The sequence below is a fragment of the Suricata suricatta genome, chromosome 9 (assembly GCF_006229205.1).
Source record: "Suricata suricatta isolate VVHF042 chromosome 9, meerkat_22Aug2017_6uvM2_HiC, whole genome shotgun sequence".
NCBI classification, from domain to species: domain Eukaryota; kingdom Metazoa; phylum Chordata; class Mammalia; order Carnivora; family Herpestidae; genus Suricata; species Suricata suricatta.
Genome location: NC_043708.1, coordinates 71,847,258 through 71,862,147, shown reverse-complemented (window position 1 = coordinate 71,862,147; position 14,890 = coordinate 71,847,258). Strand labels below are relative to the sequence as shown.

General features: G+C 52.3%; 1 protein-coding gene across 5 annotated transcripts; it reads right to left on the bottom strand.

The window, feature by feature from the left end:
* Window positions 1-3,872: 3,872 nt before the first annotated feature.
* NDRG2 (NDRG family member 2) lies at window positions 3,873-12,966 on the bottom strand. 5 transcript variants are annotated; one of them, XM_029950618.1, is made up of 17 exons: window positions 12,863-12,966; window positions 11,205-11,271; window positions 10,445-10,525; window positions 10,067-10,108; window positions 9,551-9,656; window positions 9,202-9,322; window positions 8,963-9,025; window positions 7,961-8,021; window positions 7,674-7,760; window positions 7,417-7,473; window positions 7,145-7,248; window positions 6,455-6,499; window positions 6,127-6,178; window positions 5,833-5,880; window positions 5,547-5,582; window positions 5,109-5,160; window positions 3,873-4,858 (listed from the first exon to the last, which is right to left on the bottom strand). In XM_029950618.1, the coding sequence occupies exons 3-17, from the start codon at window positions 10,517-10,519 to the stop codon at window positions 4,692-4,694; spliced, it is 1,116 nt and encodes a 371-aa protein (XP_029806478.1). In that variant the 5' UTR covers window positions 10,520-10,525; window positions 11,205-11,271; window positions 12,863-12,966; the 3' UTR covers window positions 3,873-4,691. The 5 variants fall into 5 exon arrangements, with proteins under 5 accessions (XP_029806478.1, XP_029806479.1, XP_029806480.1 ...); XM_029950619.1 differs by lacking the exon at window positions 12,863-12,966 and adding an exon at window positions 12,199-12,264; XM_029950620.1 differs by lacking the exon at window positions 12,863-12,966 and adding an exon at window positions 12,086-12,110.
* Window positions 12,967-14,890: the final 1,924 nt, after the last annotated feature.

Sequence of the window (14,890 nt, the reverse complement as noted above, 5' to 3'; positions counted from 1 at the left end):
CATGCACAGTTTGCCTCCTCCCATCCCGGGAGCTCTTACATTCCCCTTCAACCACCTGTGCTTTCAGCCATCAGCTCTTTCTTTCCTTCCCACGACCACTGCCTTTCCTTTTCCCAAGACCTACAAACCAGGACAGGAACCATATCTATCAAGAGCTGGAATAAAGCTAGAGAATGGCTCCTTAGAGAGAACATCAGGAGCAGAAAAAGGAATAATCAGATCATCTCCAAAAGCTATGAATCCCCAGCAAGGAATCAGAGAGGGCTATACGGGAGCAGATGAACGTGACTTTAAATGAGCCTGCAGTGAGAAAGGGTGGAGTGGGGATGGGCATAAGAGCCACGGGGCAGGGAGGAAAGCTAAGGTAGCTGGGCCCTGGAGACTGGAAACCAGATTCAGGAGTAAACCTTGATGCACTTCACTTAGCCTTGACAGATAGGTTGTAACTGAAAAAATTTAGAATCATGAGAATTTAAAAAAAAAAATAGAGGAAAGATGTAGATTAGGAGAAAGGATAGAGAAGAAGCTAGTTGGAATAGTCACAAAAGACTTTATGTGGAACTGTTTTCAAGACTCCTGAACCCCTGTGCCCTTTCCTCATCCCCACACATGTATTTTTAATATATTTAAACAGAAAAAAAAATAAAAAGCTGGAAGAATGAGACCTCCCACTGTCCTCCCACCTAGAACCAGCCTTCCACTTTTGCACCAATAAACGGTTCCCTGAAGTAACCCTTGGGAGCTCCCTCACCTTTAACAGCCAAGGCTTGGGTTTTTACAGTTGTCAGCTGACAGTCTGTGAAGAAGGGGAGAGGAGATGGGGCACAGCACCAGAGAGAATGGAGGTCAGTGACCTCCAGGCAGGGTGGGAGGTCAGCCAAAGACCAGCACCTGTGAACAAGGAGCCCCAGGAACAAAACCAGAGAGCTCCAGGCTAAGTCCTGTGAGAGAGTCCGTGCCACTTCACCCCTCCCCTGAAGGACAGTTTGCCAGCATCTTGAGACAGTGCCCCTAGGAAACGGTCCCTGGCTGCCAACTTCAGCATACAAGGAATGGTTGCCAGAATCAGTGGATTGGTATGTGTGAGTGTGAGTGTGTCAGCTGTCCAGGCACCCTCATGTTCCTGCCTCCGCACCCAAGGGAGGAGCCTGTGGCCACTGGCAAAGGTGAAGCAAAAGGGGTGTGTAGACAGGTGGTACACCCACAGGCCCCAGTCTTGGGGGATGCTTAAAGAGGCCAGTCACTGACTATTCCCTTTTTATTTCAATTTCGTTCAGAATTTCTATCTTTAGATGCATTGAATGTCAAATATAGAATGCATTCTACTTTTACTATTTATTTACCCAATTTGGGGAAAATTCTGATGTTGGCAAGAAGAGAAGGTGCAAACAACGTAATTGCTCTGGGCACCATTTACCCTGACCACACCCCCTGGCCTCTAGTGAAAACTGATCCTCACTTTCCATTTAGTACCAAAATCTCTAGAAAGGTGGCATCTCACACTCTAACTCTGTAAAAGAGTGCTCTCTAAAGTTTCACATCTGTCCCTCCTGCTCCAGGGTCACTGTTTTGTGTGTACCTTCAGAGACTCACTCTTTAAAGTCTCTTCATGAGTTCCAGACTCTCCAAGCTGACCCACAGGCTCTCATCACCATAGTCTTCTCATTTTATTCTTTCCCAATGAATCCTCTCTTAGCTATCTTGGGCTTCTGTCCGTGAAGTCAGGGAAACACATCTCTTGAGAATGAGAGGAAGAGACAAATAAGAGTCCTAAGCCTGAAGCAGAGACAAAATGTAGGGAGTTTGTAGTTCAGCCTTCTATGAAGTCACCTCACCTCTCCTGAGCTCTGATCTTGAGAACAGGCAGGAGCCCCAGACCATGGCATCAGGTCTTGCCTATGTAGCTGCTACATAGAATCACAAAGAACACTGGGAGATTGGGGAAGAGAACCAAGACCTGGGGAAAGTTAGGAAGAACCATGCCAACCACAGGAGGGCACTGCATCCCCGTGGGCTAGCCTGGAATGTCTAGGACCAACGAAGAGGTCAGACAAGGACAGCAAACCCCCTCTCCCTTGCTTCCAGCAGAGAGAATCTCTCTCTCTTCCTAATTCAGGTTTCTCATGCTGACATGTCTATAGGGGAGAGACACACAGTCACCAGCCAGGTCACACACCACCTCCATTACAGACACACACACACACACACACGTGTACACCTGGTTTCCTCCCTCTTCTGAAGATTATCTTGCAAACGGTGTTCTCTGTGTAGGCACAGCTGAGAAGACCCACCTTTGCTTCCACAATGCACGGTAGTACCTGTTGCCAGACAAGGCTGATGCCGGTTGGAGTTCTTTGCCTTCTCCTGTCTTGTTTACCTAGGAGCTAGCTGGTCCAGTGATTCCAAGTGTGCTATTTCTTTAGGGTGGTATTAAAGCACTCTTTGCTGCCTGCCTGGCATGAAGTCACCCAACACCCTTGCCATCAACAGCTAGCTCTATAACTGCAAGTCACCTGAGACCCCAGCCCCCCCTTCCGCTCCTGGCCTCCTGCATTTACAGTAGTCTCAGTCCTATGAGAGAGTGACGAAATGCTCAAGAGTCAGTAACATATTCCATGCCTCCCTTCCATGTCAGTGTGTCAGCACCAGACATCAACCCACATCAGTCCTCAGCTCAGTTTCATTGAGGAAAGCACATAATTGTGAAGTTCCTATAAAGTACTCCAGAAAGTGACCTTGTAATAGTTCATTCACAGCACTTTTTTTTTTTTTTGAGAGACAGAGAGCGACAGATCATGAGGAGGGAAGGGGCAGAGTGAGAGGGACACAGAATCAGAAGCAGGCTTCAGGCTCTGAGCTGCCAGCAGAGCCTGACATGGGGCTCAAACCCAAGAACTGTGAGATCATGACCGAAGCCAGACGCTCAACTGACTGAGCCACCCAGGCACCCCATTCACAGTACTCTTAATAACAACAATATAAAGTACCTTCCTGTTTTTACTTTTTGTGCCCCAAGAGCCCAGTATCAGCCTGCAACAGCCACAGAATATCTGAAGTCTATTTGCTGAGTATTGTTCATACTTGTTGAAAAGCTTCTCAGAGAACCAGTGTAAAACTTGCTGAATTTTGGATTCATGGGGGACAAGGATTCCTGAAAGAAAATCCTCCCTTGTGCTATTACTCTCCTGAAGGAATCTTCAGATTGGGGTCACCTAGGACCAACCCAACCCCTCTAGCAACTGCATGAGGTCTGGTCTACTCATTCTATTGAGCCATTTAAAGTGGAATCTAGGGGCACCTGGGTGGCTCAGTTGGTTAAGCATCCAACTCTTGATTTTGGCTCAGGTCATGGCCTCATGGTTTGAGTTTGAGCCCTGCATCAAGCTCTACACTGACAGTCTAGAGCCTGTTTGGGATTCTCTCCCTGTCTCTCTGCCCCTCCCCTGCACAAGTTCTCCCTACTTCTCTCTCAAAATAAACTCTTAAAAAGTTTTTTAAAAATGGAATCTAGGTGACCCCTAGGGAGGATCCTACAGGAAGGTGGTCACAAGATGTTCTTGGGCACTTCAGTCAGCCTTCTGTAGTTCCTGCTTAAGATCATGATGTTAATGACATCTCTGAAATCCTAAGGCATTTCTCAAGGATCCATAACTAATAAGTCTCATAAGACCTACACAGCTCCTCTCTCTTAAAACTTGAAAATACTATCAATATCAAGGACAATACCATCCTACTGGAAAAGGGGCCAGTGACCACGTAGTCACATTCTCTTAAGTGTCCATGCTGTATCTGAGAAGAGAAAGTGAGTTGGGCAGGGGGAAGTCAGGAACAGGGGGTATGATGCAGGTACATTCAGACAAGGAAGAATGGCACTCAGTTCCTCTACAGTTTATTGTTACAGCAGAAGTTGTGGGACACAGGAGGGCACCCTCCACACATAACACAGTGTGGTCAGAGCCCCAAGATAGCCCTTCCCACCTCTATGCCAAGCCCCAAGCAGCCCTGCCCCAGCTTAGCTCCCTCCCCCTCCCACTCTAGACACACACTGTCTAGACAGCTACCAAAGTTAGTGCAGCCAATGGCCCCAGGCCCCTTCCTATAGCCCCAGATCCAATCCGTCCCTCATACTTGCTCATTGCCCACCACTTCCCATTCCAACTTCCATTTCACACAATGGATGTTTCTATACCATCCTGAGGACCACTAACCCATCAGCAAGCCTCCCCTCACACACATTCATTTAGGCCCATACCCTTCAGAGATCTGACGGGTTCATGAGAAGCCATATCAGCTTTGGTGAACGGAGTCCCAGCCCCAAGTCCCCAACCCTTGCAATGGGATAAGAAGGGAGAGTGGTGGAGGCACATGGGCAACTGTAACAACCCCTTGTCCCTTATCTACAGACACCTAGATTAGGGCGGGGGGTACATGCCCTCTCCACCTTAACACCACAATGAGGGAGAGGGATACTTTAGGGGTCTGGGTCCCTAAAAGATATTAGGACATCTCTCCCAGGAGCTGAGGGGAATCACAGGTTAGAGGTCAAGGTTAGGGTAGCAATCAAAGATCAAGGTCATCTCCCCACATGATCTGCCCATCTTCCCTTACTCTGGCCCAGTGCCCTATGCACCTCCCAGGTTAGTGCTGAGGGAGGTGAGGGCTGGGTCCTACACCAGGGCAACAAAGGTCACTCAACAGGAGACCTCCATGGTATGCCCTGGGGGCCCTGAAGGGAGAGTCCCAGACTCGCTGCTCTGGGACAGGGTGCGTGAGCGGGACCGGTTGCCATCAATGGATGCTGCGCTGGTCAGGGAGGCTGTGCGCGATCGTGACAGGCGAGTCATGCAGGATGAGGCCACTGTGGAAACAGAAGGATAATCAGCCAGGCATGGAGGAGGTGGGATGGAGAGGTTGGCAACTCAGAGTCAGGTGCTTGGGTGGAGACGAGAGTTACAAATGGGGCTGGAGTGGGAGATCAATGATTTGGCAGATGGTGATAAGTCCCAGAACTAGCCTGAAGCAGTTTCTCCCCGCTCAGTGCCCATCCCTTCCCCACTCCTGTGCAGCAATCCCTTGTTCTCATGATAGCCTCTGACCCCCATACTCACTGTAGCCCATGCCTTGTAGGAAGTACTTGAAGGCCTCAGTCAGCTTGCCTGGCTGTGGAAGTAAGATGAGGAGAAGGGACAGTGAGGTGAGGTTAGAAGCTGAGCTGGAGGGGTGCCTGGGTGGCTCAGTCGGTTGACCATCTGACTCTTGATTTCAGTTTAGATCATAATCCCAGGGTCGTGAGATCGAGCCCTGTGCTGGGCTCCGCACTGTTACTGCTTGGGATTCTCTTTCTCCCTCTCTCTCTGCCCCTCTGCTGCTGTTCACAAACTCTCTCTCTCAAAACAAATAAACATTAAAAAAAGAAAAAAGAAGCCAAGCTGGAGCCCCAAGCCATGGCGGGTTAGGTATGGGGTGAGTGGCAAATGGGTGAGTGGCAAAGTGTATATAGTTCAGTGCCACTAACATTCCATCCCATGGAAGACGGGGGTACTCACCTGAGTCAGCTGGGGCTGGCCTCCAGAGTCAGCCATCTGTCCAGGAGACGGAGACAACCATCCAGAAGAAGTGATGCAGACATAAATAAATGGAGCCATGCCAAAAGATAGAAAAGATTCTCTTTTCCCTAGCTTCCCCACACCGGGCCCTCAGGGTTTGCTTTCTTTATCCACCCCACTTGCTCCCTTGCGGGGCCTTGAAGGCCTAGAAGCTGAATCTAGAGAGGATCTATGGCTCTGGATAGGGGGCCAGGAGTCAGGCGGAGCATGGAGTAGGGTTACTGACCTTGAGAAAAGAGGTCTGGGTGGGGTCCAGCTTTGAGTTACATTCCACCTGGAGTAAGCAAAAGGCTGAATGAATGAGGTCATACTCCCTGTGGCCCCTCCCGTCCAAGGGACCCAGGGACCAAAATCCCAGTTCCTTTCTCATCAGCCCCATACCCGCTTCCTTCTTACCAGGAATCAACCTCTTATGCCCCATAGTCTCTCTGTTTCAAACAGAGCTTTCCTCTTGACAAGATACCCTTTGACCACCACCCTGGGCTACCCTCCCTCACCCACCCCAAAATTCCCTACTGACCACTGCATCTTCATGGGGCGCTTGGTCTCCTACCACCAGCATCACAGGGCACCTAGAAGCATAGTGTCGGGAGAAGAAGGTGAGGCCCTGGTGCTCCCTCACCTGCCTTTCCCCAGAAGAGCAGCTGGAATGTTTGACTCCAAAGAGGAGACAGTCCTCTGAACCCCACTGACCCTACCAAGACCATTCAAAGGCAGATAGGCCTAGAGGATGTGATTTGCTTCATAGGACAGAGTAGGGGATGATGGGAAAACTCCCTGTTAAAAGAATATAAGCACCCAGGGAAGATCCAGGGAGAGAGGCAGAGCTTTATCTCTTAATGTCTTACTTGAGGGTGACAGCACCTCCACGCTCAAGGTTCAGGTCTCGGCGGCTAGAGAGGGGTGCAAAGAGGAGCAGGAATGTTAGGAGGCAATGCTGTCCATCCAAATGGAAGCCATCTCCCCCCGAGGAAGCTCTCTTCTTCCCAGAAATTACAGTAAAATATTAATAATTAAACATGGGAACCAGAAGCATCTGGGTTACTCAGTTGGTTAAGCATCTGACTCTTGACTTTAGCTCAGGTCACAGTTTTTGAGTTCGAGCCCCACATTGGACTCTGCACGGACAGTGCAGAGCCTGCTTGGGATTCTCTCTCACTTTCTCTCTCTTTCTCAAAATAAATAAAGTTAAAAAAATAATTGGGAACCAAAGGGCAAGGTGGCAGGCAGGCCGCAAACACAATCCCTATGGTCATTTGTGCCCCAGGTCCCTGGCCAAAGGGCAGTGAAGGGGGACAGGCACAAGGACAAGAGACCATCTATCACTTCTGGGAATCCATAAATCCAAGGGAAATAAACTGAGGAAAGGGGGACAGTTCTTTGTAATTCATCCCACGGGGTCTGGCCCCAGCTGCACACCAAATCCTGCCCTCCTTGCACTGTGTACATCCCAGACTTCCCTCTCCTCCTCTGTGCCTCCTCATGACCCTGGCTGCTGCTTCCACATTTGTCTCACGTGTGTGTGCACACCCACTCACTTGTTGTAGCTGTTCCAGTACAGTTCAATGTTCTCCAGGTTGGGTGCATGTGTAATGATATTTCTGTACTTTTGTATCAACTCAGAATTTCCAGACAATTCTTCCTGAAAGAAAGGGAAGAAAAATTAGGATTGAGAAGAGAAGTCAACAGTTACTGGATGAGAAGAGCCAAGCTTTCTTCCCTCCCCAGATCCTGTGCCAGCTAAGGAAGTCACCCCAAGCTTTTGAGCCCCTGGAGTCCCCTCCACCCTCCATCTTCTGCAACTACTTGCCTGGCTGAAAAGATGTCCAAGGATCATCTCCGGAATGGAAGAGGTGAGGCCTGTTAGCTATGAGGAAAGGGCAGGTCGGCAAGCTCAGGATACCGTGAGGAGCTGAGACCCAGGCTACAAAGTGACACACACATCTTCCCTGCTCCACTCCCCTTCCTTGACATTCACAGGCCAACCAGTTATGCTGCTAGAGCCTAACTGGTCCCACACAAGGGGAGCCCCCCACCCTAGACATCAACACACAGGCCCCTCCAAACCTTGTGGGCTGCCCAATCCATCCAGCCCTTGGCATTCGGATCAATGTTGATGAGGACAAGACCCTCGACTGTATCCGGGTGGGTAAGCTGAGGAGGAGCAGGAAAAAGGGAAATCAGAGGCTCCCACTGAGCTTCAGCCAGTCTTAGGGTCCTGTGGGGGCCTCCTTCCCACCCCACCCCCCCACAAACACACACAAGTAAACAATACTCTCCTAATCAGTCTGCCATGGGCCTTAAACCTTGTCTGGGTTGCTTTTATTTTTTTGTTTTGTTTTTGTTTTTCTTACAGCATATCGTGACAGGATGTAGGCCCCAGCTCCAACACCAACTCCAATTATCGTGGAAAAACTGTGAAAGAGAAATGCATGTCTAATGGGCCCTGGTGTCCAAAACTTGGCTCTTCAAACCCCTTACCCTCTCTCCCAAGGCCACATGCACAAAAGACAGAACACAGCCTTCCCTTGAGGGGTGCTAAAAGGGAAGGTGCCAGGGAGCTAACAAGTGACACTGGTGTAGGTCCTGCAGTCCATATTCAGCTCTTTCTTGGGGAGCCAGGGTCTTGAAAAGAAACACCCATCCCCCAACCAACCAGACGCTTGTTTTCCTACTTAGCTCTGTGTCCATTCTCAATTCTCAAGAGCTAGTTCAACTTGTTCTGTTTTTAGTTCCTGGTTCCTTGTGAGGAACCGGGGAAGAAAGGAACTTAAAGCAAGATGTTTTAAAAAAAAAAAAAAAAGACCAACTTCAGTGAACAACAGGGAGAATGGGGGAAACAGAGCCAACAAGGTGAACCAGAGCTGCCCACAGCCCGGGTGCCCAGGAAAAACCAAGCCGGAAGTCCTCAGCACTTAGCATGCATACCTCGGAGGCTCACCTGGCTTTCCCTTCCTTCTCCCACCCTTGCTCACACTCAGGGTGTGAGGGCTCCCTGTCACCAGGTGTGTGTGTGGAGGAGGGGAAGTGGGAGGGAAAGACAAGTCTATCTGGCTCCTTGAGATTATGTCACCCCTCTACTTCCTCCCAACCTTCCAGATCAGAAAGCCCTCCTCAGCCTAAGCCACCCCTCCCTTTTCCTGCTTCTATCCATTAGGGCTACTCAGCTGACTCAAGTCCATTTCCAAACCTACCCCCTTCCTCTCAACAGTCAGGTGGAGGCATGGAGGGGGAAGCATATATCTAGGCCAGACACCACACCTGTCCAGAAACCCTGGGTGGACACAGGAATTCTAAGGGCCTCCTTATGCCAGAGAACTCTGGTTTGGGTGGAGTGGGGGGGGCAGGCTTCTCACTTTAAGTACTGCAGGATGCAAGGGATCATGTCTGCCAGCTGGTCCAGAGATGGGTACTGATATCTGGAGAAGAGAAGAACGTTAAGGAAAATACCAACCTGCCCCTGCTGCCCCACACCTCAGGGTGTCCTATTCATTCTCTCCTGGAATCTCCACTGTTTCCTCCTCCCCTGGGCCCATTCTTCCCCACAGCCCCTGTGCCTCACAGCCCGGTGAGGAGGAAGGGAGCTAATTCTCACCCCAAAGGGAACACCGGAGCCCCCTCTTCCATTCCAGGGGCATCCACGTGAACCCGCACGAAGTTCTGAATGATTTCCTGCATATCCCCGAACTGAAACAGCGGCTGGAAGCAAGATTTATCTAAAGAGAATCCCCATCACCCCGACAGTAAAATCAGCCAGGGGAAAGCAACCCCACATCAGAACCCACCCGCTTTCTTTTATGCCATAGTCAGAGGACAGAACTTCTCCTTGACATGCCACATGGCTCCCTTCCTGCCCTTGCTGACCCTTCCCCTTCCCTTGGGGTTTTACCCTTCCCACCAGCCTCTTCCCAGAAAGAAGTAGGAGAGGAAGAAGAAGTCCTTACAGTTGAGTCCCACATCATGGTAGGTGAGTATTGCTGGGCGTTTGGGTTTGGGGGTGCCATAGACAGTAAAAGTGACGGAGCCGTAAGGTGTCTCCACAGAGTGAGTCTGCAGAAAAACAGGTCACCATGAGGGAGGAGTCAGGCTGTGAGGAGGAAAAAGAGGCAGAGGGAGATGCCCACAAAGTCAAAGTCAAAAGTCAGGGAGTTGGGGTGGGGGAGGGGCAAAGCGAGGAGAAAGGAACAAAGATTTAGAAATAGGATCAGCAAGACTTTGGTTCAGGTAAATAAAACAGCAGAAGATGATTCTGAGGGTGGAAAAAAATCCTAAAAGTTGGGAAGCACCAAGGAATTCTGAGGAGGAGGAAAAAGCAAGGAAAGGGAGAGATGTTAGAGGGAAAGGACTGGTAGAGAAGGAAAGGGAGCAGTGAGGGAAGAAAGAGCCAGGTAGCAGCCCTCTCCCTCCTGGGAGACAGGAGAACCCCTCCTCCCGCCCTGGTACTGCCCCCAAGCTGTTACCTGTCCCTGGTCCAGGAGGATTCGGGCAGCTAACTCAGCCTCCTGGAGAGATACACACGGACAGATACACATAGAGACACACAGCCATGTAGAATCACAGATGGAGGGACAGACACAGATAAAGAAAGGTAGGCAAAGAGAGCAACGGAGACAAAAGACAGAAAGAGATGACAAAGAGACATGGAGAGGATGAAGGTTAGTGCAGTGACAGGATGAAGGCCTGACTCCCACTGTGCTGTATGGGGAAGAGACATGGGTCCAGGTGGAGAAAAAAGGGGTGTGGGTTAGAATGAGATCATGGATTTGGGAAGGCAGAAGGTGAGGGGAATGCCTGCAGGCCTGGACTTTGGGCCTGGGAGTTGGAGGGTCTCTATTAACCTTGGCCATTTCGGGTGTCTGCCCCGGCAACAGTGGCTTCTCCTCGGTGATCTGTACCTCCTGCAGCTCCGCCATGGTGGCCTGGCAAGATGAGGAAACACCAAGACTGGGGAGGTTGCCTGCACCCCACCCACACCCTGTATACATGGCTTCCTCTCTTAGCCCAGGACAGTGCAGGGTGCAGAGGGCCCCAGGAGCAGGAGCACACAGAGAGCCTTTCCCGCCCCCAGCTCCAGGCGGCTGGGAAAGGCAGGCTTGTGGCAAAGGACTCAGGATGCCAGTTCTCTTCAGACTGGCTGCCCCTCAACACCCCACCTTCAGACCCCCCTCTCCTGTCCTGGATGGAAATACCAGGGTAGGGCAGGAGTGCAGCTCAGGTTTCCCATGCCATATTTAGGGGCCACATTCCCAGAGTTAGATAGGGATGAAACTCAGGGCTCAGTGACTGGGTATTCCAAAGATACTAAGGGACAGAGTAGTGAGAGTTCATAATTAACTGTGACCTTCAACTAAGTCTCAAGGTCAGCAGCTCAAAGGGAAAGGGGCTAAAAATGACCCAAGTACCATGACCAAGAGGGGGTGAGGGAAAAAAGGAAAGAACAAGGGTCACCTGTGTCCAACTGACCCAATGCTTCCCTTCCACCCAAGACTCTCCCTCTCCTGAGTGTGAATAAATTGTGAATAAATTAGCATACATTTAACATTAGCGGAGCTGGTGAGGAGCAGAACACCTGTGCAGCCTGGGGGCGGGATCACTTACTGGGATCCTATTGGCTGGATGCAGTGGGGTCAGGGGTCAGGGTTCTCTCCCCTCCTGGCTCTGGGGTCTGAGAAAACAAGGCAATGAGGTGAATGACACGGGAGACAGATGCTGGGTCTTTTAGGGACAAAAAGCCTCAGCCAAGATATAGACTACCTGGGTCACCAACCCTCCCTAATCTGTACTCCGAGTCCAATGAACAGGTCTTCTCTAGGCTTCAGCTAGAATCAATACAGGCTGGAGGGGCCTGCGAGGCAACACGGAGTGCAGGTATCAGCCCAGGCTGGGGGAGGAGAGAAGGAAGTGCTGATGTGGAGGAAAGAGCGTGGCGTGTGTTGGAACCTCTGGATTCTAGTCCCGGCTCTGTCGCTGAGGGTGTGACCTTGGCCCACTCAGTTACTTTTCTTGGCTTCAATTTCCTATTTGCAAACTACAAGGGGGGACTAGAGGATCCTCAAGATTTTTGACAGCTCTCGAGTGAGATGAGGGTAACTGAGCATGACTGTTTCCCATTTAAACATTTAAAAACGATATTTAAAGAGCCTCGTTAAAAAAAAAAAAAAAAAAAAGAGAGAGCCTCGTGCCGTCGCGTCTCTCCTCCACCAGCGTCGGTGTGGGTGCCCCGTGCGGAGAAGGGGAGGGAGGGCAGCCCCACAATCTCCTCCCAGCCTCCCCGACGACCCGCAAGGGCCGAGCGCCAGCTGGGAAGGGATAGGACCTGCACCGTCCGCACCTACACTGCCGGTCTGCGTGGGGACCGACACCTTCGCGCGGCCAGCGCGGAGAGCCCTGAACCCTGGACACAACCTCGCGCACGCCCCAAACACGCCCTGCGGCTCTCGGAGCCTCCGCCTTTGTGCGCCGCAACGCGGCGCCCCCACCTTGCGGGCCCCTTCCCGCGTGCTGTCGGCTCCGGGAGATTGGGATCAAACCGCCCAACCGCCTGGCTGGCGCCATCCAGGCCCTGCGGCCCCTCGCCCGCCCCTCCCCCTACCTGCTGTCGCCGCGGCCGCTTCCACCTTCACTTGCCTTTGACTCTACGGCCCGCCCGGCTCGGGCTCCCCACAGACCCGCCCCCGGCCCGCCCCAGCCCGCCCACGGGCCGACAGCTCCCGGCAGATCCGCCCCAGACCCCCAGTAAACACGCCCCCCGCTTTTCCCCGCCCCAGGCTGTCTGCCGCTCAGGGAGGGGCTGTGCTGGGTGCCCGAGGGGTACCCTAAGGGAAGCAAACTGCTGGAGGTCTTTGAGCTCCGCTCGCGCTGCCCACGACATTCCCCCTTCAACCGAGCGGTTGTGGGGTATACCAGGGATCCCTTAGTCCTGCGAGGGATCCCCACGCCCGCCCTCAACACCGCGCCCAACCTTGACCTGGATCTGCCTATCGCACTGTGGTTCCTTCCTTCTCCCCCAGACCCAATAGTGAGGACGGGTAGGGGGGAGACGAACCCGGGGTGCTGACACCCCACGATATCGACTCCTCTTGCCCGTAAACACAGAACTTAGTTAAGGAAGGAGGTGGGGCGGGGATCACCGCCAAGGAGACGAGGGTCTCGCCTGCTGGGAGGGGCAGGTGTGCCAGCACCGACGGACAGGGATGGGGTGGGGTCGTGGAGGGCTCAGGAGTTTCAACTTCTGGGTGCCCAGGGTCCTGGTATACCTCCTCTCTCTGCTGCGTCCCGACGCCAGCTCTCGGCTGCTCCCTGAGAAGTTGGAAAACAAGGCGGAGAGGGGGGCGGGGAATGCGGGGGGCCGCTATAAATAGAGGGAGATCGCAGGAGAGGGGGGAGAGGATGGCCAACGGGGACTCCAGGGTCAAGGCCCCAAGGGGGGACGGAGGAGGGGCCAGGGACCCCCAGGGGCTCTGACTCTAGGGTAAACAGGCGTGGGGGCGGAGTTAACTCTGCGCGGGTGGAGTAGGGGCTTGGGGAGGACGCTGTGTCCCGGGCTGGAACCCAAGAGACCCAGTGGCTTCGGTGGTAACCCCTCCTAGTCCGGCCCAGAAAAGGAGGGCGAGACCAGCTCGGCCCAGCTGTCTCTCAATGCCCAGGCGGTGTTTTCTCAGAGACTGCTGCGTGTCACTTTCCGGGCCCCGGTGGGTTTGCTGTCCTACACTCCTCGCTCGCCCTGTCTTCCCCCCCACCCTAGATGCACCCTCCCTGTGCGCCTAGAGGAAGGCCACCTGGAATGGGATAGTTAGGTGGCTGAGGGGCCACCTGTACCCTTCCACCTGCACCCTTCCAGCACCCCCACCGCCACCCCACCAGGGTTCCCATCCCATTTCCTTCAGCCTGGTTCCTGAGTTACCATTTCGGGGTCTGGGCTGCAGGCCAGTTGGGAACAATGGCCAATGGAACTGGAGCTGCCAACCGCAACACCAGCACAGGCTGCCCCCCCAAGACCCCCAAATTGCCCTCCCTCCTCCTGCCTGGGAACCACCCCACCACCACCACCCTCCTCACCACCCACAACCTCCTCCCATCCAAGGAACATCAATGCCCCTTTCATCCCCACTTGGCAGGGTCTATTGGAAAGAAGGAGGGGCCAAGAGAGAGGAGGTGACCCAGAGTAGGAGAACTGGTCCGGATCAAACCCGGGCTGTCAATAACCTCCTATCTAATGGACCCCCCTACCTTCTCCCAATTTGGAGCACCGAAGTTTTCCTCTCTTCCCTCCCCCCCCCACCCCCCACTTTTTCTTCATAACTGTTCCCTCAGAAACTGGCCCAGAGGCTGGGCACCCTGGCAGCTCGCCTAAGTCCCTTCTCCCCTCTGGACGCCAATTTAACACTCTCCTGGACAAGGAGAAGCTTTCTGGCATTAGGATCATAGACAGAGCTGTGTAGGACGGGAGAGATCTCACCATCTGGGGAAGAAAGAATGCCTAGAGCTTCCGCCTGCAGCGATTTCTGATGCGTCTAAAGTAGTCTTACTTGGAGTGGGGGAGGGAAGGATCTGGAGGTTCCAGCATCTAAATTCGTCTCTGGGTCAGGATGACTCAGGGAGAACCTGATAAGGGGCCTAGGCAGGGGCGTGGGGCGGGCAGGAGGTGGGAAATTTCCACTGGGATCTATTTGCTTCCGAGGCCTAGGGGTCTCAGCTCCAGCAGGCAGAAATGAGGCTGCTTCTGCCCTAAGATAAGGTTCCTCTTTGTCAGGGTAGGTCCCAGCCCAACTATATGTAGCCCAATCAGGGTAATCTCTCCTTCTCCTGGGCCAGAAGCAGCTTCAAACTGTACTATTGGTTAAGTAACAGTTTTGCAAACCTGCTGTATGCCAGCCACTGTATAGATGCAATTCAAAGAAGTGTGAAGGGCAGTCATACTCTTTCTAGAACCTTTTGGTGGAGTAGGTGGGAGAAGGAATAAAGATAGGAAGTTAAGAAAAATGATGTCTATAGAAGATTAATTGTTTAGACAAAAAATCCTGTGGCAAGCATTTCCCACCCTTCTCCAGTGGGAGATGAGAGGTTTCCATTCCCACTTGATGGCTTAATATCCCCTGCTGGAGACAAACATGAATTCAACGATACTTTTAAATAAGGTTGTTTTTAAGATTTTATTTTTAAGTACCCTCTGCACTCAATGTGGGGCTCAAACTACAAAGAACTTACAGCCCCAACATCAAGAATCACATACATGCTCTATCCACCAAGCCAGTCATGAGCCCCAGTTTGTACAGAATTCTGAT

What these genes read in the sequence shown, in the direction of transcription:
- NDRG2 (XM_029950618.1), bottom strand. Translation starts at nt 10,519, where the DNA reads ATGGCGGAGCTGCAGGAGGTACAGATCACCGAGGAGAAGCCACTGTTG. An exon ending in TCCTCCTGGACCAGGGACAG is followed by an intron (nt 9,657 to 10,066) that starts GTAACAGCTTGG and finishes GTTTTTCTGCAG; the next exon opens with ACTCACTCTGTGGAGACACC. An exon ending in CGCCCCATGAAGATGCAGTG is followed by an intron (nt 5,881 to 6,126) that starts GTCAGTAGGGAA and finishes TGCTTACTCCAG; the next exon opens with GTGGAATGTAACTCAAAGCT.